Raw genomic sequence first — 23,719 nt, 5'->3', positions numbered from 1 at the left:
AATAAAATAACGAACTATTGTATAGAACACCATGCACACAATTACAGTAACGAATTATAAAGTAACAGTTATGACTTTAACAATAAAAATAACGAAATATTGTATAGAATACAATATACACAATTACAATAACGAATTATAAAGTAACACTAATTACTTTTACAATACAAATAACGAACTATTGTATCAGATTAGAATATAATGCAGGGGTCTCCGTGCCGAGTGGTTAAAGCCGCTGGCTTGGCCCTCGCCGATTAGAATTCCAGCTGAATTCTTCAAGTGAGGAAGCCATCCAGCTGGCTTACGGAAGGTAGGGTTCTACCAAGGTGCCCGCCTGTAATAAGATAATGTACGGAGGGCACCTGAAAAATTCCTCCATTATCAAAAGCTGAAAAGTTGCCATATGACCTATAATTATGTCGATGTGACTTAACCCAACAAAAACAAAACAAATATGATATAATGCATACAGACAGTAATCATCTTTAATAAATCCCTTTATAATAATAAATATGTCAAAATGCAACAAAAATTACGCCATTTAGATTACAACTTCAAAGTATGAAATATCAAATATAAAACATAAGATGGGTACATAATTTGGCAAGGTTTGATATTCCATAGCTGTTTTACAGATCAATAACAAAACAAAATATTGCATACCAAGTATGTTGCTTTAACGGTTATAATGCAGTCTCATGCACCGCTGAGAATTTTGAATAAGAAGGAGAAATGCTGCACGGTTTATTCATTTAATTCATCCTGTCAATACGGTCATGTTTAAAGGTGTATGAATTTCTCAAGTGCATTTTACAGTTTCAGCAATTGCGGCGCTTTGGTTTTTAAAAGTGAATTCATGCTGATCCTATAAAGCTACTTCGTCACCGATTAGGCGGTTCCTTATCATACATATTTATGAAATCACTCTATTAATGGACAATAATTTTCGTTGACATCAAACATATTAGAATTAGTAACCCCGCTGTGACTTTCAAACCGTTGTGTCGGAATAACTTTATTAACTGAGGCTTAAAATATATGTTATGGTGCAATGCGACTTTTGATTTGATATTTTCTCTGTTCGCTTCAAAAGACTGTAAAGTCGTACTGTCAATGATTCGTGACAAACGGTTTAAAGTTAGTTTCTATTTTCAAAACTGAACATGCGTGTTTTAAGGTGAAAACTGTTTGAAACTTGAAATTCACTGTTTCTACACCGAAAATGTATCTTCAATTAAATATCTTGACAAAACTGTCACTCTGTTTTGAACTTTTACTAAACTAAAAACTTTAGCTCTGTCTTTAAGCACTTATTAGATTCTGAAGCATGTCTCTGTACAGGGTGTTAATGTATATAAAATTTGTATCAAATTTATACTCGGACAGAAAATTGAACACGTAACAAACTGAAACTGTGCCTACAGTTGAATATTATAAACACTTTTCAATATGAAAAGAACCACACCTCCTAGGGCTAAATTGAGTTCCTAAAGACGTTTTCACCCCTAATACGTAGCTAATTGAAATTCAAAATTTCACGCGGATACCGGTAATTACGAATATTTACCATCCCTGATTTATGATCAGCGGGGGCGACCAACTCGTATAGACGCCCAGATACATCATTAATATACCTTTATCGATCTTTTGTGAGCTTGTGTCACCTTTCAATCAATGGTTGCTTCGTACGTGTTCTGACACTTGAAAATTGTCAAATTATATTACTTGATGCTGACTTTAGTGTTCTGATTCTTGGTTACTGACCCTTTTAATGCAGAATGTGCCCATGTTCTAAAATTTTTGTCCGTCTCTTTTTTTTTTTTTTTTTTTTTTTTTTGATGCCTTGTTTGTTGGCGGTATTACTCCGCTTCATAACAACCTTTTATGCTCCTACCCAAATTACCCTTTCCACATTTCTCCATTTATCGGACACACTATTGTTTCGAAAAATAATGGTCAACAGTTAACAGATTCAAGTGTGTTCTAGTTAGAGGATATTGTAACTGTCGTTACGGTAATGACCAGACGTTTGGAAAAGGCAAACCAGAAAAATACTTAAAATAATGTCAGAAAGCTACTTTGCCACTGTGGTCTGGATTAGTTTTCTAATAAAGAATAAGCCATAACCAAAATTTGTAAATTATAGCGCTTTATAATTTATTATTGTTTATCCCCAATGTTTCAAAAATTAATAGAGTGACCCTTTTAGTTTCTATTTGGAGATATGTGACTCTGGCTGTTGTTACTGTGCTCAATGTTAACATGACAGTTTACTCTTGATTTTGATTTTTAATTTACCAATCAAGGAAACGGGCAGTGTCTTAATTTAGTGCCAGACATTTGCTTTGTCCGATCGAGATTATTTATACATGAAACGAGAACCTCTAACTTCTCTCGATATTTTTAGCTCGACTATACGAAGTATACGGAGAGCTATCCTACTCGCCCCGGCGTCGGCGTCTTTCCGCGTCCCCACCTTGGTTAAAGTTTTTTAACACTTTCTCTTTTTTTAACTTATCTCTGTAATTACTTGATGGATTTGATTCAGACTTGAAATACTTATTCCTCATCATCATCCACATCATCTGGCACAAGGGCCATAACTCTAGCACCAATATTTCATGAATTATCCCCCCTTTTCACTTAGATTTTCAGGTTAAAGTTTTGATGCACTTTCACTCTATCTCTGTTATTACTGAATGAATTTGATTCAGACTTAAAATAGTTTTTCAACATCATCACCCACATCATATGACACAAGGTGCATAACTCTGGCACCATTTTTTCATGAATTATTCCCCCTTTTTACTTAAAATTTCAGGTTAAAGTTTTGGTGCACTTTCACTCTACCTCTGTTATTACTGAATGGATTTGATTCAAACTTAAAATAGTTGTTCAGCATCATCACTCACATTATATGACACAAGATGCATAACTCTGGCACAATTTTTCATGAATTATTCCCCTTCTTACTTAGAATTTTAGGTTAAAGTTTTATGCACTTTCACTGTATCTCTGTTATTACTGAATGGATTTGATTCAAACTTAAAATAGTTGTTCAACATCATCACCCACATCATATAACGCAAGGTGCATAACTCTGGCACCAATTTTTCATTAATTATTCCCCCTTTTTACTTAGAATTTTAGGTTAAAGTTTTGATGCACTTTCACTCTGTCTCTGTTATTACTGAATGGATTTGATTCAAACTTAAAGCAGTTGTTCAACATCATCACCCACACCATATGACATAAGGTGCATAACTCTGGCACCAATATTTAATGAATTATACCCCTTTTTGCTTAGGATATACTTATATAGTGTTTTTGATACATTTTATCTTTACCCCTCTTATTACTTTAAGTTGATATTTTTGACATAGACTCAAGCTATTGTGCAATATCTTCATCCACAATTGGAGTCATTAAACACTCCAGTGACAGCTCTAGTTTCCTCAGATGTGCCCAGTTTCACTATCCAGCATCGAAATAGTCGAGCGCGCTGTCTCCTGTAACAGCTCTTGTTTCTATAATTTTCAGAAATCTAAATGTTGATGTAAGAAAATACTATAATTTCAACAAAATCCAATATTGCAACACTGATAAGTATTTCGTGACTTATACTTATCTTAAAACGTCACGAAAATGCATTCGTATTTTTTTGTTTTTATTCAACAAGCATACGAAGATGCAGATGCATCTTTTGTTTTTATTCAACAAGCAAACATTTGGGTTCATGATGTGGATATTGAATGGTCAAAACAATTCAAAATATGACTCTACTCTTTTGTCACAATTTTCCAATCCTGTAACGGACTTCGCTCGTTTATAAATAGTAGATATTTATGTGTACTTTGTTGCTTTTCAAATTTGGGTGAAAGTCGTAAAATATATAAGATAATATGACATTACTTGATTTTGCTGATGTTTGATATATTAGTAATGGCATATTTGTCAAAATTCTCTAAAGCGAACATAATGCAGCAACTAATATTTGAATGAGGTTGAGACTTGTAGACAAAACAATGCAATACATCGTTATCACGCATTTATGCTTACTATAAGTATTCTATCTACCTAAATATAACGGTCACGACAATTTTCTAAGATGCAGTTCAATAAATATCTTTTCATGTACCGTTGGTTGAAATGAATATTCTCTACTTAATAAGATATGCAGAATGCTAAAAATACTGCAAATTCAAAAGTTGTGCTGTAAAAATAAGGACACAAACTCTTGAATAGCTGCTTCCTATGTACAACTCTGAACCTCAGTTCTGAACAACATGTGAAGTTTGCAGGAATGTTCCAATAATAGTCCGCAATATTTCTTGACGTTACTCGTAAATACACTCATCATTTGTTGGTCGTCCCTCTATGTTGTACAGGGTATAAGATGAATGGGTTTGAATTGAAAGGGTGTGTATATCCGTGCTGAGTATGCTTTTGAAACGGTAATAATTATGCGAAACAGACGTATTAGATATCTGATACGTTTATATGTTGATATTGTGTAGGTATATTTGCTGATAGGAAGTGTTATAAGAATGGAATAAAAGATTCAGGTAACTTTACTAGTCGATACTACTAGTCGATACTTGTAATCTTTTCTTTTGTTTCACAAAATTGTTAACGCAGATTTATTTTTCAGTCCAAACTGATTTTGAGCTTATCTTTTTATTTGTGTTGGTATGAAAAAGGAGAATTCTATAAGACTATGTGTCTCCTTTCGTTCTTATCTTGTTCAAACTATGATGTATGTATTTATTTGTACATGTATTACTGGGAATAAAATATGTTTAAACTAAAAAAGGAAATGATATCATCTGCCATACTCACCTATTGATTGTTATCATTCATAAATGAGTTTAGATTTCATAGTTTATGATATCTTCCATTTAGGCCTAAAGCCTCTGGAAAATATATTATTACACGAGGCAATATATATAAATCACCGGTCCATAGCGTGCTTTTGACTGGCCGGACTGAGGACAAAATACAATGATATTTCAAAGTCGTATATATTAAAATACTTGCTGAATGATTTGTCGTTCAATAGTCAACACTACTGACTGTCCGTTTTCGGACCTCGTGCATTAGTTATTACTATGTCCAGTAAGCCATCCAGTAATCAAATATACTGTATTTGACAAAATATTTGACAAGAGTCTGTGGCATGTACGTAGCAAATACGTTTTTTTGCATTGCAGTTCTGCCATACACAATCAGTTCTGCCATACACAGTCACAGTTCTGCCATACACAATCACAGTTCTGCCATACACAGTCACAGTTCTGCTATACACAATCACAGTTCTGCCATACACAATCAGTTCTGCCATACACAATCACAGTTCTGCCATACACAATCACAGTTCTGCCATACACAATCAGTTTATAGATTGTATTGTAGTGCAAGATGGACATAATATATCTTTAAACACTGCTGATTTCGCTTCCTTTTTTCTTCAAAACTGACTGGCTATAGATTGATCTGAATAATTCTGTTGATGATGCTTTACAAAAGTAATTATACTCGTTTGATTCGGTGGAGGCATTGCAGGCAACGTAGTAAAAACCATGGTTCCGTCATACGTAAATTATAATGGAACTGTATATTCTGGGCTAACGGTACAGTATAGTTGAATCGCCAAGGAACGTCTTGGTTTTACACAAATTTTGGCACACATTGATCAGTCCTACATCCAAATAAAACTTGATAAAGTAATATTTGAGGGGATTTATGCCAAGTAAATCTTTATTACATTTTTTAGAATACTCGAGAAGGATGTTTTCAAAATAAAAAAAAAAAAAAAAAAAAAAAAAAAAAACCTAATTATTGCATTTTGTTTGAATACTCGAGCTGGGTGTATGCCAAGTATAACTCTTAAGTGCACTGCCTCCAGATCGTTCGGCAAAAAACAAAACGAAAAATAATAACAGTATCAGGAAAAATTATATTTCTTAAGAAAACATTGAATATTTTAAGATTGTTTTAAGAGCTTTGATGGTAAAAAAATGCATTTTTAAAACACACTGAAATTGTTACAAAATGCGTTTTATGATCGTCACCAATGCTCAGTACATGTTAAATGCTAAAATATGCGCTAAACAAGTGTCTGTTGTTGTGGCCCGGTTTTTGTTTTTATTTGATTTGGCATTTTTAAGATAATTTAGAAACAAATGTTCGTAATATGACCAAACTTCAATTTTAAAGAAAGAGTATTTTAGCCAAAATCTGGAGGTCAGTGCCTTTAACTGCATTTTGATAGGTTACTCGAGGAGGATGTATGCCAAGTATAACTCTTTACTGCATTATGTTTGACTACTCAAGGAGGATGTATGCCAAGTAAAATTATATTGCATTTTGTTAGAATTCTCGAGGAGGCATTATGCCAAATGTATCTCGTTACTGCATTTTGTCTGACTATTCAAGCAGGATGTATGCCAAGTAAAATTCAATTGCATTTTGTTAGAACTCTCGAGGAGGAAGTTATGCCAATCGTATCTTTTTATTGCATTTTGTCCGACCACTCGAAGGGGATGTATGCCAAGTTTAATTCTATTGCATTTTGTTAGAACTGTCGAGGAGGAAGTGTGCCAAGTGTATCTCTTTATTGCTTTTTGTCCGACTACTCAAGGAGAATGTATGTCAAGTTTAATTCTATTGCATTTTGTTAGAACTCTTAAGGAGAAAGTATGCCAAGTGTATCTCTTTATTGCTTTTTGTCAGACTACTCAAGGAGAATGTATGGCAAGTAAAACTCTATTGCATTTTGTTACAACTCACGGGGAGGAAGTGTGCCAATCATACCTCTTTATTGCATTTTACCCGACTACTCGAGGAGGATGTATGCCACGTAAAACTCTGTTGCATTTTATTAGAACATTTGAGGAGGAAGTGTGCCACGTGTATCTCTTAACTGCTTTTAGTCCGACTACCCAAGGAGAATGTATGCCAAGTTTAATTCTATTGTATTTTGTTAGAACTCTGGGGGAGGAAGTGTGCCAAATGTATCTCTCTATTGCTTTTTGTCCGACTACTCAAGGAGAATATATGCCAAGTTTAGTGCTTTTGCATTTTGTTAGAACTTCCGAGGAGGAAGTGTGCCAAGTGTATCTCTTTATTGCTTTCAGTCCGACTACTCAAGGACAGTGTATGCCAAGTTTAATTCTATTGCATTTTGGCTCGAGGAGGAAGTGTGTCAATCATATCATTTTATTGCTTTTGTCCGACTACTCAAGGAGAATGTATGCCAAGTTTAATTCTACTGCATTTTGTGAGAACTCTCGAGGAGGAAGTGTGCCAAGTGTATCTCTCTATTGCTTTTTGTCAGACTACTCAAGGAGAATGTATGGGAAGTAAAACCCTTTTGCATTTTGTTACAGCTCCCGGGGAGGAAGTGTGCCAATCGTATCTCTTTATTGCATTTTGTCCGACTACTCGAGGAGGATGTATGCCAAGTAAACCTCTATTGCATTTTATAAGAACTCCCGAGGAGGAAGTGTGCCAAATGTATCTCTTTATTGCTTTCAGTCCGACTACTCAAGGACAGTGTATGCCAAGTTTAATTCTATTGCATTTTGTCAGAAGGCTCGAGGAGGAAGTGTGTCAATCGTATCATTTTAATGTGTCTGACTACTCGAGGAGAATGTATGTCAAGTAAAACTCTATTGCATTTTGTTAGAACTTTCGAGGAGGAATTGTGTCAGGTGTATCTCTTTATTACTTTTTGTCCGACTACTCAAGGATGTATGGCAAGTAAAACTGTTTTGCATTTTGTTACAAATTCGGGGAGGAAGTATGCCAATCGTTTAATTCTATTGCATTTTGTTAGAACTTTCGAGGAGGTATGCCAATCGTATCTCTTTATTGCATTTTGTCCGACTACTCGAGGAGGATGTATGCCAAGTAAAAACTCTATTGCATTTTGTTAGGACTTTTGCGGAGAAAGTGTGCCAAGTGTATCTCTTTATTGCTTTTTGTCCGACTACTCAAGGACAATGTATGCCAAGTTTAATTCAAATGCATTTGTTAGAACTCTCGGGGAGGAAGTATGCCAATCGTATCTCTTTATTGCATTTTGTCCGACAACTCGAGGAGGATGTGCCAAGTAAAATTCTATTTCTTTTTCTTAGAACTCTTGAGGAGAATGTTCCTTGTAAGACTACTCGAGGACCATGTACACCAAATATAACTCTTCACAGTTTATGTTTAGTTTTACGTACAAGATTATGTTAATGAAAAACCTTTGAAATATCATTATTTTACCTCTATAATATGGGAAGTAGGAAAACCGGTAGTTCCCATACTAGTTACTAAGATAAGTGAAGTTTACTGGGATGTAATTCAACAGTTCTTGGACAGAATATATATTTTGTATTGTACGGGGAGATGAAGTGGCGGGGTTGTTATGTAAAGAGCGTCTTGTACACTGCAAGCAAAGTATGGCCAAAATATGAAAATGGTGTTTGAATGTTCATATACGACTTATATAGCTAATGATATGTTTTGAAAATCGATTACTGAATTCGATCATTTGGTTGAGTTCTATGTTTATATTTCATAATTATTATAACAGTACCTTGATCTGCAGTGTTGTATCAGCCTCGAGTGGGGATCCCTCGAGGCGCAGGCAGATAAAAGTAATGCTATATAGACCTTTTCATTATGTACTTATAACTATTTCTAGCGTTATATATGCCAAAATTGACTGAATTTTTAAGTATATTAGAATGAAAATTCATTTGAAACGGTGATTTTTGACGCACAGAACACCGAGACGCCATCATTACGTCATTTCTGACATACACGCACATGTATGTACACTTAACTGATTAGTCTATATTCCTATTTAAATGTTAGCAAGTATGCATTTAATTACCAATAAGTAGTCTAAAACAGAGTGCAAACGGGCAAGTTTTCCAATATAATAATAAATTTGGACGGAATATTGTTCTGTTTGCGGGAGTAAAAATCGGCAATTTTGGATTGAAAATATCTGTCAATTTAAATACTAATGTTGACATGTAAATTTAAAAGGTTGTATGTATGTTCTATTGAATTAGTGTTTTATTTGTCAATAAAATTAAGATCGTGTTTACCTTTTTATATTACATTAATTTTGTATTTCTTCCCCCCTTTCAAGCCCTCTAAAAGAAGCTTGGGATGTAATGACAATATTAACGTCCTACACAGATACAAAATGTAGTGCTAGATAGACAATAGATAGACAATATCATTACGTCGAACTTCGGATACGTCGATGCAATTTTTGCAGTCCCTTGAATATCGAGGTAACGGTATTTGACTGTATGTACACTTTACTGATGGCAAATTGTAACTGGACTGTAGTTAACTGACAAGGGAATGCTTAATTTTCTTCCATTTGTTTTTATTAAGATTTAATTATTTATATATATAGATGTGGGGAACGTTGTAATTGATTTATTACAACTTATGATATTTCTTTTCAAAGTGGGTATACCCATTTCATAACCATGTAGAATAATTCATATGTTTTTAAGATATTCCATATTGATCCGTTTTTATTTTTAGCCCAGAACACCAACAGATTTCCACTAAAATACATGAACTTTAATGAATATCACGCTCTATATACAGAGCCCATTAATTCTGATACACAGAAAGTTATCCAATCAATCAAGCGCCGTACTGTTAGTCCGAATACCCATTACCATATCAAAATATGTTTTTCTTTTGACAACACTCCATTTTAAGTCTAATAGATATGTTATCGTCTCAAGTGATTGAGATTGAATTTATTCTAATTTTAAACTCGAACGCCTACAGTATCGTGAGATTGCAGTAACTATTCATTGGTCTTTTTTTTATTCAGACATGTACGTGATGACTTGCCTTAAAGGGCTAAAGTACGTTTAAACAAGAAACCGAATGGAGTCGCCTAAATACTAATCACTGAGACTGACCATTTCCAACAATTTTAAGAAATTTCAGTGTAAGGTTTTTATGTACAGATTTACGACCGAGTTTAGTCACTGAATATAATCTCTGAAACTCAATTTAGTCACTGAACATAATCTTAGTCAATGAACATAATTTCCAAACTTCCACAGAAGATATTGAAACTTGTCATGTTCACAGTAGTTTGTTTACAATGTCTATAAGTTTCGATCTATTAAGTTGAAATCGTAGCGCCAGGGAACCTATAATAACGCTAGTACAACTGAAAACATAAAAACGCTAAATTCCAATGCTTTACAAAGCATGCGCGGATCCAGAGGGGGGGGGGTGGGGTCCGCTACTAAAATGCCCCAGAATGCAGGAAATGTAGAGCTGAATTTCAAAATTTTCCAGTGGGGCATGCCCCTGGACCCCCCTAGCTGATCGGCTACTTTTCTATTTCAGCCTGTTCAACAAAATCTTATTGGCAACCCTGTACTTGTAAACGGCTAGCATCCGCAAAAAACATCGAATTATTTAATGTATAAAGACACATGTTTGTCAGTCGTAATGAGGGCGCGGTCGGACCCCCTCTGAGAAAATTAGCTGGATCCGCGCATGCAAAGTGTTGTGCTATGGTAACATAATACAGTATTAAAAGTGGGAACTGAGGACATTAATGTACAAGATACATCAATAAAACATCACGTGACCAATTTAATAAGTGAAACAAATTTTCACATAAACCAACCTGTACGGTTATATGAATCAGTGGTAATATAAAACTTATTCGGCGTGAGAGAATTGAAATCGGGGAGGAGAATTAATGTGTTACGCAAGTTTCAAAACCTAATCCTTAAATTATTTGAAAAGATAAAAAACCTGAACGTGTATTATCAATAAGTCAGTAACTACTTTATCTGATTTATAAACATGCCAAAACCCGAGTAAAAATTTAAACATAAAGTCGAAAAAACAACAGCAAAACATTTACAAAATAAATCCCTTTTTTCGTATGTGACTAAATAAAGAAAGATATGGAGAAATGTCTAGTAACTGACAAACCCCTTCCTATAATCAAAATCAATACGACACAAATATACCATAGTAAAGCCCAGATTCGAAACATTTCTGTATCACTATAGTGGTACATGTACCCATTACAAAAATGTACCAAATTTGCATCTGGAACATTATAACTTTTTATCCAATTTTACTGGTTTTTTTACGTCTGTGACAATATTGAACTACGCGAGAAAGCGTGATATTGAATGCTTTTCAACTATTTTAAACAATTATATGTCAATCAGGCTGTTAAATCAGCCAGTCTGTTTTAATTCAAAATTGTAGATGTCACACTTGAGACTAATTTTGAATAAGAAATGATATTTAAAACAAAATACAGGAATATATAGCCACCACTAAATAATCTAACTTGTAAGAATAAAAGGTTGATGTAATAGCATTTCGGGAGATACGCCGGCTCAACATTGACTGACAAATTAATAAAACATCTAACTTATGTTTTTAATTAAGACTAAGGAAGTAAGAAACAATCAACAATACAGTCAAGAATAAAGTTTTAAAAATGATGAAAACCTTTAAAGTCACAGATCAAATAAAAAACCAATCAAACTAATAGCAGTCTCCTGAAGTTGTTCATTGGAGGTAAATGAGATGTGCAACAATCATATACACTTATCCCCCACCCCAGTGATTGCAAATAACATTTAATGAACTTGATAATCTCAAGCGAAACTGATTGCAAGGCAAATCTATTAAGTTATGGCCATTGGAAGAACAGCACGCAGCCGAGCAATATAGTAGCCCGTTATATTTCACTTCAATGGTTTTGAGGCTCACCCTTTAACCTTTTCCACAGGCGTGTCATTCATTCATTTTTAGCTCGACTATTCATAGAATAGTGAGCTATTGCACTCGCCCATGCGTCGGCGTCCGCGTCGGCGTCGGCGTCCGCGTCCGCGTCCCGATTTTGGTTAAGGTTTTGTATGTAATCTGGTATCTCAGTAACCACTTGTGGGAATGGATTGAAACTTCACACACTTATTCACTGTGACAAACTGACTTACATTGCACAGGTTCCATAACTCTATTTTGCTTTTTTACAAAATTATGCCCCTTTTTCGACTTAGAAATTTTTTGTTAAGGTTTTGTATGTAAGCTGGTAACTCAGTAACCACTTGTGGGAATGGATTGAAACTTCACACACTTATTCACTGTGATGAACTGATCTACACTGCACAGGTTCCATAACTCTATTTTGCTTTTTTACAAAATTATGCCCCTTTTTCGGCTTAGAAATTTTTGGTTAAGGTTTTGTATGTAAGCTGGTATCTCAGTACTTACTAATGGGAATGGATTGAAACTTCACATACTTGTTCACTATCATGATCTGACATGCACTAAGCAAGTCCCATAACTCTACTCTCTTTTTTTTTAAAATTATGCCCCTTTTTCGACTTAGCAGTTTTTGGTTAAATTTTTGTATGTAATCTGATATCTCAGTATCCACTAATTGGAATGGATTGAAACTTCACACACTTGTTCACTGTCATGATCTAACATGCACTGTGAAGGTCCCATAACTCTACTTGGCATTTTTACAAAATTATGCCCCTTTGACTTAACAGTTTTTTGTTAAGTTTTTGTATGTAAGCTGGTATCTCAGTATCCACAAATTGGAAAGGATTGAAACTTCACACACTTGTTCATGATATGACATGCAGTACAGAGGTTCAATACCTCTACTTTGCATTTTACAAAATTATGCCCCTTTTTCAACTTTTGTATTCATTCAATTGACAAGGCTGTTGAATAGTCGAGCGTTGCTGTCCTCCGACAGCTCTTGTATTATTTGGTAAGCCTTATGCAAGTCTTGTAATTTATTCAGTTTAGTTTCAGTTTCGTTATCATTTAGCTTCATTGCATTTTTCCTATATGATTTGCTTTTGCTGTATTTCATTGTGCGTGATTCCGCTGTTTATTTATTTATTTATTTATCTATTTTGAGGATGTATCATTAAGTATGAAACCGTTATTTTTTAGGATGTGTACCATTGTTTAATTAGTTATTTTATGAGGCAGTAGCTGTTTAAGAGAGTACTAAGATGGATTTATCCCTTTGAGTTGAATTAGGATTTAACTGAGAATGCTTGACGAAAGTATCCAGGTACTTTCATTTTATCCTTCACAGTAACTCGTTTAGCATTGTTGTTATAACACCGGGATGTAGAAACAAATGTATCAACCCGAAGCCTTACAACAGTATCAGCTTACATTTACAACTGTTTGAAACTGACCCAGTTTCTTTCTTCCTTTACAGATAAATGTGGTCGCAGTATTACAGATATGAATAATTTGATATTACAAGGATGAACAAGGCAACAGAATCATTAAGAAAAGGAATCTTTTGTATCAAATCTTGTAAAGAGGCAAAATATCTGTTTCAACCCTAAAGCATTGTATACCTTTGAACCGCAGAACGCTGTGAAACTACAGTCATGTTTCGTGTTCTACTCGGAGTGTTTGGAATAAGTTAAAGACACCATTCCATATTACTGCCATTATATTATTACTAGGACGGTAAACAGTGTACGTCACTGGCAAGGTTTGGGGAGATGATAAAGTATAAATCACGAATCAGCACGAGATCTCTGTTATGTAAAGCAATCAAAATCCCCGTGTTTGTTCCACCCGTGCTTATCCTTGTGAATATTTACGTGATCATGACGGGGCCCCCGTGTCCTATAGACGATACAGGCAACCCATGTAAGTATAGTTTGCTTATAATAAAAAAAGTTTATGCAAGGGACCACTCCACTGTCAGTCTTGAAGGTCTTTGGGGTTCTCTCAGGAGTTGATCTTCAATTGATCTGATTTACGAAATACAGGTGCACTTGTGTAGTTCACATGTGCATCTTATATGAGAGCGCAAACATGACCGTCACACTGGAGGATTCTCAACCCGCAAGTTCTCATTAATGTGCACTGTTTTCGAGAGAAATTAGCATATACATGAGGGTTAATATTATTATCAGTTCAATGAAATTTGCTCAGTTCATAATTTTGAAGTCAATTTCATGTGATAATGCATCCTCTAGTATTTCTTATATTTACTTTCCTGAACTTATTTACAATTATAGAAATACAAGGAATTCTCACCATTTTATACATCATCTGCTATATGGTACTTTAGAAATACAAGGCAATCTCACTGTTTATACAACATTTACTATGTGTATTTCAGAAATACATGACAGTTTCACTGTTTATACAACATTTACTATGTGGTATTTCAGATATACATGACAGTTTCGCTGTTTATACAACATTTACTGTGTGGTATTTCAGAAATACACAAGGCAATTCATTGATGCAAGCATCAAAGACGCCGCCAAGTGTTGTGTCTGAAGTACATTTATTGCAATATGAGAAATCACCTAATCATTACTTTATTAGTCTGACTGGCTACAAGTTATCAACATTAGCACATAAAACAATATATGTTATAAACTGTTTAAAACATGAAGAATAAACATGATAGAAAAGTTTTACCATGCAATACAAATCCTCTACCTGCAATGACATTAACATTGCGAGTAGGTGGTCCCTTTACATACAAAATTAAAGTGATTATTTCACTAACTAAGGTCATCTCCTGTGAAAAGTTCTTATATGCAGGAGCGTGTGTATGAAGTTTCACAGAAATGCAGTTTGTTGGGAAATGAGGAAATGTTGAAATTATTTCAAAGTTGTGGTTCACAGAAACCATATTTTTTTATCATGTAATGTAATGAGTGTTTTCTATTTACTGATGAAGTTTTATGGACCTTAGTCACCTACATTATAGATTTCAGAATGCAGATTATACACAGCAATTTACTGTTTCCCTTGACAAAAACAATCAAAAATTTTGTCCAAGAAAAGAATGATATAACATAAATAATCTCTATATTGTCCCTATTCACAAAGTATGAATCTTTCTTATATACTTTTGAATATCATAGAATTCATTTTTTTTTTCGGACGAACGATAAACCTGAAGTCCTCGTTGAACTGTAAGGTTACTAGGAGTATGTCAGTGTCTAGTTCAAATCTAATATTACTAGAAATTTAGAAAGCATAATAACCCACTGCCAAAGTGTAGAAAATATTTCAATGAAAATGTTTTTTTTTTTTATTATTTTATTTTTTTTTGTCAGGACTGGACAAATACAAAAACTATCTATTAAATTAAAAACAAAAAAGCAAAAAAGAACAAAAGAAGCAAGTAACAAGATATAATAAAACCAGAGCAACTGACAAGTCATATAAGATCAATGAACATATAAATTCAACAAGGAATTCTATTTTAAAGTCACTGATGCTTTGATAAGTTATGGTCCCATGGCTTTTGATATTTCGATCTAACCACATTTAAAGAAGTATTAACTTGTCACTGACAAATTCAGCCAAGTGCTCTTTAGCCTATTGCACACCTTAGTTGACAGTGTATATCTGTAAACAATGTGTAGATCTATATGACACATAAGCAAAAAAAAAACAAAAACAAAAAGAAAGAAAAAAAACAAACAAACAAACAAAAACAAATAGAAATAGGAATTTGCAAAAGTGTGCGCATTCTGAAATTACATCACTGTACCTATCAACAAAGAAAATAAGACAAAAAGGTTAAAAATAAGTAAACAGCGGCACTTCCTTCGTTCATTTCAACATATCTATGCTTATTGATTCCTTTATTTACTTTGTAAATACGTTTTTTTCCAAGGAATTTTTATGCAGGCAATTGTAATTTTTCATAATTTTTTTTTTTAATATTCTCTTCGAAGTTGTAAAATACACGAACGCTCCCTTGTCCAGACGATTCACGCTTTCTGCGGTGTGTTCTATTTATAGAAAATGAGATAGGTAAGTAGGTCATGCTTAGAATAGAAACAGAAAACTTGACTTACAGAGTAACCTTCCTTATCAATAAATCGGATCAACATTTTTGACGAAATTGTAAATAAAAAAATATGTTCTGCTTCACAAATAAGGAGAGGAAAGACAGATAGCATTGTTTTAAATCACATAATAAGTTGCATTACATACATTTTTTATGTTTTCTTTTTGCCATTTTTTGTTTATTCACTAAAATGTATTGTGCAATATCGTTGATCCTTTTACAAACTATTCACTGTGTTCAGTTTATCACTCCGAAACTATTCATTACCATCTTTACAGGGTCCGAAATAAAAGTGTATCCCATATACTCGACACCGCCTTCAGGGCGGCGTCGACTGACAGTTTCACTGTTTATACAACATTTACTATGTGGTATTTCAGAAATACAAGAAAAATGTACTGATTATAAACCATTTGCTATATGGTATTTATGGAACAGAAGGGAATTTCAGTGTTTACGTACCATTAACTCTGCAGAAGAACAAGGAAATTGCATAATTCTTATACACCATTTCCTATATGTTATTTCAGAAATATAAGGAAATCGCACATTTGCTATATAGAGGATATTACATGAGTTGTCTTTTCATATCAAATTTCTTAAACGAATTGAATAAAATAATAAAATGCGAGACTCTGTCGAGCATTTTATCGAATTTATTCAACGAGTTTAATAAATTAAATGTGGAAAGACTCGAATGTAATGCTCTTGATCACATGTAAGATTTTTCTGTAGAAACATCAAATTGTCGTCTTTCTTTACCTAATTAAATTCGACCAACGTTTTCTATAAATAAACGGCGCCAACGTCAATGCTTTATAATACTAAAGTAGTGTAATATCAAATTTATGTAATGACTTCATTACACTCCCGCGACGTCAGACATGTGATAAACGGTGTTTCATAAATATAAGGAAATCTAACATTTTTGTACACTATCTTCTATATGCTATTTCCTAATTATAAAGAAGTCTCACAATGTTTATACAGTAACACCATTGGCCTTATGGTATTTCTGAAATACAGGGAGATCTCACACTGTTTATACAGTAACACCATTGGCTTTATGGTATTTCTGAAATCCAGGGAGATCTCACAATGTTTATACAGTAACACCATTGGCTTTATGGTATTTCTGAAATCCAGGGAGATCTCACAATGTTTATACAGTAACACCATTGGCTTTATGGTATTTCTGAAATCCAGGGAGATCTCACACTGTTTGTACAGTAACACCATTGGCTTTATGGTATTTCTGAAATCCAGGGAGATCTCACACTGTTTGTACAGTAACACCATTGGCTTTATGGTATTTCTGAAATCCAAGGAGATCTCACACTGTTTGTACAGTAACACCATTGGCTTTATGGTATTTCTGAAATACAGGGAGATCTCACAATGTTTGTACAGTAACACCATTGGCTTTATGGTATTTCTGAAATACAGGGAGATCTCACAATGTTTGTACAGTAACACCATTGGCTTTATGGTATTTCTGAAATCCAGGGAGATCTCACAATGTTTGTACAGTAACACCATTGGCTTTATGGTATTTCTGAAATCCAGGGAGATCTCACAATGTTTGTACAGTAACAACATTGGCTTTATGGTATTTCTGAAATACAGGGAGATCTCACAATGTTTGTACAGTAACACCATTGGCTTTATGGTATTTCTGAAATCCAAGGAGATCTCACACTGTTTATACAGTAACACCATTGGCTTTATGGTATTTCTGAAATACAAGGAGATCTCACACTGTTTATACAGTAACACCATTGGCTTTATGGTATTTCTGAAATCCAAGGTGATCTCACAATGTTTATACAGTAACACCATTGGCTTTATGGTATTTCTGAAATCCAAGGAGATCTCACAATGTTTATACAGTAACACCAATGGCTTTATGGTATTTCTGAAATCCAAGGAGATCTCACACTGTTTATACAGTAACACCATTGGCTGTATGGTATTTCTGAAATCCAAGGAGATCTCACACTGTTTATACAGTAACACCATTGGCTGTATGGTATTTCTGAAATACAAGGTGATCTCACAATGCTTATACAGTAACACCATTGGCTTTATGGTATTTCTGAAATACAAGGAGATCTCACAATGTTTATACAACATTTCAGATATACAAGGAGGTCCGTCACTGAAAGACAACTTATCAAGGGTATGTACGATATGTTTAAGGATTAACGTATCAGGGTAATTTCACTCACAGCGATACATGAAGCTATTCTCTTGCTTTGTAGACAATTCTTTCCTACTAATTTGCAAATGTAATTATTTTAGTTAATCTTAATACATTTTAGTTCGATAGTGATGAAAGCTCCAAACTTATTTGAACCACTCTCGAGTCTGTTTCCTTTAAACACCAATACTGGTGTCATATGAGAAGGCGTGGTCATGACCACATTAAATAACTCATCGGATGAAATGTATTCCCAGTCGCCAACGTATTGTTAGTTATGTGCGACCATCAGAACATAGAGTTGAGCTGTATTTCTTTTTCCTAGGTTGTAGTTGATGAAGAGATGGTGAAGCAGAAGACTACAAATGAACAAAGACTTGCTCACATCTCAGCCGTGTGTGCCAAATATAACCAAGACGAAAAGTTTAGGTAATTTTCATGATAAAACAACATGTTTTTGGTTCGTTTCGTCCATGTCATCTATGTGCTGTACTTTGCATATGTACTTTTCTATATGTATTATCCATGTTCACAATCATATAGACACATAAGATACTGATATAGGGTTATAGTCTGAGCATGTTCACATTCATACAGACACTGTTATAGGGTTAAAATAGACACTCATATAGTTTATTTATTTATTTTGTTGGATTTAACGTCGCACCGACACAATTATAGGTCATATGGTGACTTTCCATTTTTGGTGGTGGAGGAAGGGTTACAGTTTGAGCATGTTCACGTTCATATAGACACTGATATAGGGTTACAGTTTGAGCATGTTCACATTCATATTAACACTGATATAGGATTATGGTTAGGGCGTGTTCACATTTATACAGACACTGATATAGGGTTACGGTCTAAGCATGTTCACATTCATGTAGATTTAAGCATGTTCACATTCATAAAGACACTGATATAGGGTTACGGTTTAAGCATGTTCACATTCATATAGACACTGATATAGGGTTACGGTTTGAGCATGTTCACATTCATAAAGACACTGATATAGGGTTACGGTTTGAGCATGTTCACATTCATAAAGACACTGATATAGGGTTACGGTTTGAGCATGTTCACATTCATAAAGACACTGATATAGGGTTACGGTTTGAGCATGTTCACATTCATAAAGACACTGATATAGGGTTACGGTTTGAGCATGTTCACATTCATAAAGACACTGATATAGGGTTACGGTTTGAGCATGTTCACATTCATAAAGACACTGATTTAAGGTTACGGTTTGAGCATGTTCACATTCATAAAGACACTGATATAGGGTTACGGTTTGAGCATGTTCACATTCATAAAGACACTGATATAGGGTTACAGTTTGAGCATGTTCACATTCATATAGACACTGATATAGGGTTACAGTTTGAGCATGTTCACATTCATATTAACACTGATATAGGATTATGGTTAGGGCGTGTTCACATTTATACAGACACTGATATAGGGCTACGGTCTAAGCATAATTCACATTCATGTAGATTTAAGCATGTTCACATTCATAAAGACACTGATATAGGGTTACGGTTTGAGCATGTTCACATTCATAAAGACACTGATATAGGGTTACAGTTTGAGCATGTTCACATTCATAAAGACACTGATTTAGGGTTACGGTTTGAGCATTCATACATACTAGGGATAAGGGATAAGGTCTGGGCATGTTCACATTAAAACAATTTATGGTAATGGTTTGAGTGAGCTTTGTTCTTGGAACATGTTTTCCTGTTGGACAGATATTCTTATATTAAGCTCAACAGAGCTCACAGTCTGACAGGAAACTGTTGTTATCACTCACCGTCCGTCGTCTGTTCGTTAACATTTTCTTTAAACGACATCGCATCTGAAACCATTGGTTGGAAATTGACGACACTTTGCTTTGGTGTTCCTAGGGTATACCTCTTCCAAAATTGTTCAAACGGATCCACTTGGCTGCTCTAAGGGGTCAACAGAGCTAAAATAAAAAGAATAAACAACATTTTTTATAGCACTGTTTCAAAATAGTTTCATAGAATGTCTCTTGGGTAATCTTCTTCCAGGATCGTTTAAATCATTACAGTTCGCCAAAATGTTACTTCCAGGGGACGCAGTCACTTTAATGTATATAGTGGAAATTTCAAAAGTATTAAAACATAAAGCATCAATAATATGGTGTGTACTATAAAATAGTGTATGATCTAAATAATAATCACGGGCCGTTCCGTGACAAAACCTGTACTGAAGACAAAAGATCAAATTTGGGATAAAAGATATTCATGAATAACATTTTTTTACCTTTTAAATCTAAAATTTTGACTAAATAATTAATTATCCTCATTTTTTCAATACAGTAATTCGCTGAACGCTCCTATGCTCCAATAAAAATGAGAAAAGAGAAGAATAGGAACAAACGCTATAAATAAAATGAATGATTAAGAGCTACAGACATGTAATAATTTTGAACTGAGTCCGTTTGAATACAAGGTTTGTATGTGATGGAATGCGAGGGATGATTAAAATGTGCTGCAACCTGGATCTGAGAATTTTCTAATATAAAATTCTCAATATACATCATGCAGTCACGGTTTTTCGTTTGTCCAATTTGACTCTGTTAATGACGAAATTTGGTCGTTTGTGTACAGAAACATTCTGGATAAATTTAGTAAAAACCTTGTATCCAAAGGCACTCGATGCAAAATTATCACATTACATGTAGTTCTCTGATCATTTCATTACAATGGAACATATTAAACTCTGTAAGCATTTTTAGATATCATAAATTTGGGGAAAGAATCAGGAAATACATTAAAAAGTTATTATTTCATGAGCGTTACCGTTAAAGTACCAGTATGGCCGATACGGGCCTGTAATAACCCATCTGTTAAAATAAGCTTTGAGAAAACACAGAGCTTTGAAAATAACTTTTTCCTGCTTCATACTGATTTGAATTATTAACTCTTTCATTACAGAGGTATGAAGATGACAGGGGAGGTGATCGCAACCCCGGACAAATCACTGATATATTGTGATATACCAAAGGTGGGTTGTACCCACTGGAAACAGGTGTTCCGTTATATAACACATGATTATGAGGGGAATGTAAACAGTCCGGAAGAAATTCCACGTATTTATGCCCACTTTGGGCCATGGAATCATACGAGTTTGATCAAACTTAGCGATAAGACCGCAGTAAATGAACTAAATAGTCGAGGATTTAAATTCATGATGTCACGTGATCCTTATGAGCGGCTATGGTCCGGCTACCTGGATAAATTATTTCTCCCCGACTTCTGGTGGTGGTTGGGAACAAAGATGGTGAGCGAGGTTCGCCCCGAGGCTGATGAGTTATCAAAGAAATGTGGTCACGATGTGACATTCAGTGAATTCCTAGAGTTCACTGCTATTCACCTGAGACAAGGTAAACATGTCGACATGCATTTTGAACCTATGCATAGACGGTGCAATCCTTGTCAGTTAAACTTTAGTGTTATTGGAAAAATGGAAACGTTTTCACAAGATTCTAAACTGATCCTTGATAAAGTAAAATTAAAACATCGCTCAAAGAGAAGCGTTGTGACCGATCGTTCTTTAGAAGAAATCAAAATGTTAACTAGATATAACTTTGACATTCAGAATCGCCTGACATCACTTGGAAAGAAGGAGGAATGTTACAATCAGGTTGAGATAGCTTACAGACTGTGGAAAACTTTCCAGTTTAACGGTTATATTGGTGACGAGGTGGAATTTCCAGAGGAGGAAATTGCTAATATACAAAGCAGAGAACATATCAAAGAAGTGTTGTTGAATAAATTAATAGCTGTAAGAAAACGAGCATCACCTGATGCTCTAAAGCGATGGAAAGAACAGAGACAACTCTATGTAGAGAAAGCGTATGAGAATATCCCTAGACATATAGTGGAGGCAATCAGAGACGAGTATTCAAAGGACTTTGAATTGTTTCAGTATGATCGTGAACCAAAATTCATATTTCGACGATAACCGCATCTTTCTGATGCTGGTTTGAAAATAAGATATAAACTAGCACATCGTGAACGAGAACAAAAGTCTGTTTAAAAATATATAAAAATAAAGTGAATTAAAATTGTATTTTTGCATTTTCTGTGATAACGCGAAAACAGAGAGTGGAACGGGCTCACGAATCGAATCGAATTGTCTGGTCACAAACTTGATTGTAGTTGTTTTTCCTTAAAAGGAAAGATGTGTCTACAGTATTCCATGTACCTGGAGGCGGTAGTAAAACCTTCTTATTGTAGAATATACCTGGTACTTAATATTAGGAAAGACTCAAAAGACCACTGAACATGAAAAGATGAAAACATACTTTGCACAGCAAGCAACCGATATGTGAATCCGAACTCCACCAAAACTGTTTGAAGATAATAGATAGTCGTTTAAAACATTATTTTCTACAACAAATGATAATGAATGGGTTTGAGCATATGTGATACTGTACCAAGAATTGAATGAGCCGCTTTGGAATACATGTAGATACATTTTAAGAAATTGTTTACTTTTAAGATTTCAAGAATTGCATGACGTTAGAAATATAGTCTAAGTCTTGTTTATGATATATCTTCTTTTTATAGTGAATATTTTTGCCACATTTGTTTTAAAACAACTATAGGGCATGAATGTTAAGCTATGTTTTGGCCCCGCATACAACTTATTTTCTTATCATGGCCGTGAGTGTATAAACAAGGCTATACAGAAATTTCAAGAAATCTTTGACCTCTGTGCGTGATCTTGACCTCTGTGTATCTGAACTTTGTCTGAGTTTGACCTATGTATATGATCTTTACCTCAGAGTGTGTGACCTTGACAATTTAGTTGGAAGTCTTCGTCTTGCATACATCGTTTTGTCTTCTTATGTTGAATGTATGATGTGCCGAGCTTTCTTTGAATAAATATCAGCATAAAATGTTTTATAAAATGACTACTCATATTTATCACTGGTCTATAGTTTGTGCTGTTGACCGGTCGATGTATCAATCTAAATCTTGCTTGGCTAAAGTCGAAGCTTGAAGAAGAAATTACGAAAATTTATTTCTGAATAAAACACTTCAATGGCTTACCGATCAATAGCCAAAATATAACTAAATAGTTTTTAGAGGGCAAATAGTTTTGACAGTTGACGGGTAAACCATTAAATAAATGTGTAAAAGACCGGATAAGAAACCATTACCCTTACCGTATTAGTGCGACATTGACTTCTTCTTATGGTTTTCGTTTTATACGCAATACACTGTCTTATTCTGACCATGATGTAACATTACATTATTTAATACTGAAAACAGATAAGTGTTCAATCGTGCATTTGTCTTTCTGACTGAGGTAGCAACATAGTTCTTGTACGCTTCGATTGTGACAGAATTTGATAGTTTCCTAATAATCGAATAGATTTGGATTTTACGGACCACACGAATCAGTGTTGACAGATCACTGCATCTATTTTGTCAGTGAATAACAGGTAGCTCGTAAACTTGATTGTTACAAAGAAATTACAAGTAATTATAAGTATTAGTAGAACGAACAATTTGATTGACATTAACCTGGTGTTCTTTGACTGGAAAATTTTAGATAGTTTTCAGTGAATGTTTCTATTGTTTTCTATT

General features: G+C 34.4%; 1 protein-coding gene across 1 annotated transcript; it reads left to right on the top strand.

Annotated features, from left to right (window-relative positions):
- The first annotated feature begins 4,447 nt into the window (after nucleotides 1–4,447).
- LOC123542310 (carbohydrate sulfotransferase 8-like) lies at nucleotides 4,448–22,354 on the top strand. Its single transcript, XM_053531503.1, has 5 exons — nucleotides 4,448–4,565; nucleotides 13,268–13,713; nucleotides 18,028–18,068; nucleotides 18,415–18,518; nucleotides 21,056–22,354. Exons 2-5 carry the CDS (start codon nucleotides 13,563–13,565, stop codon nucleotides 22,083–22,085), a joined length of 1,326 nt encoding a protein of 441 aa, XP_053387478.1. The 5' UTR covers nucleotides 4,448–4,565; nucleotides 13,268–13,562; the 3' UTR covers nucleotides 22,086–22,354.
- Nucleotides 22,355–23,719: the final 1,365 nt, after the last annotated feature.

Source organism: Mercenaria mercenaria, chromosome 19 (genome assembly GCF_021730395.1).
Source record: "Mercenaria mercenaria strain notata chromosome 19, MADL_Memer_1, whole genome shotgun sequence".
In the NCBI taxonomy this organism is placed as follows: domain Eukaryota; kingdom Metazoa; phylum Mollusca; class Bivalvia; order Venerida; family Veneridae; genus Mercenaria; species Mercenaria mercenaria.
The sequence above is the reverse complement of the archived record's forward strand: the minus strand, read 5'-3'. Positions and strand labels throughout refer to the sequence as shown.

Excerpts from the sequence above, each read along its gene's own strand:
- LOC123542310 (XM_053531503.1), top strand. The coding sequence starts at position 13,563 with ATGATAAAGTATAAATCACGAATCAGCACGAGATCTCTGTTATGTAAA. Across the intron at positions 18,069-18,414 it reads TGAAAGACAACTTATCAAGG|GTTGTAGTTGATGAAGAGAT; the intron begins GTATGTACGATA and ends TCTTTTTCCTAG. Across the intron at positions 18,519-21,055 it reads AACCAAGACGAAAAGTTTAG|AGGTATGAAGATGACAGGGG; the intron begins GTAATTTTCATG and ends CTTTCATTACAG.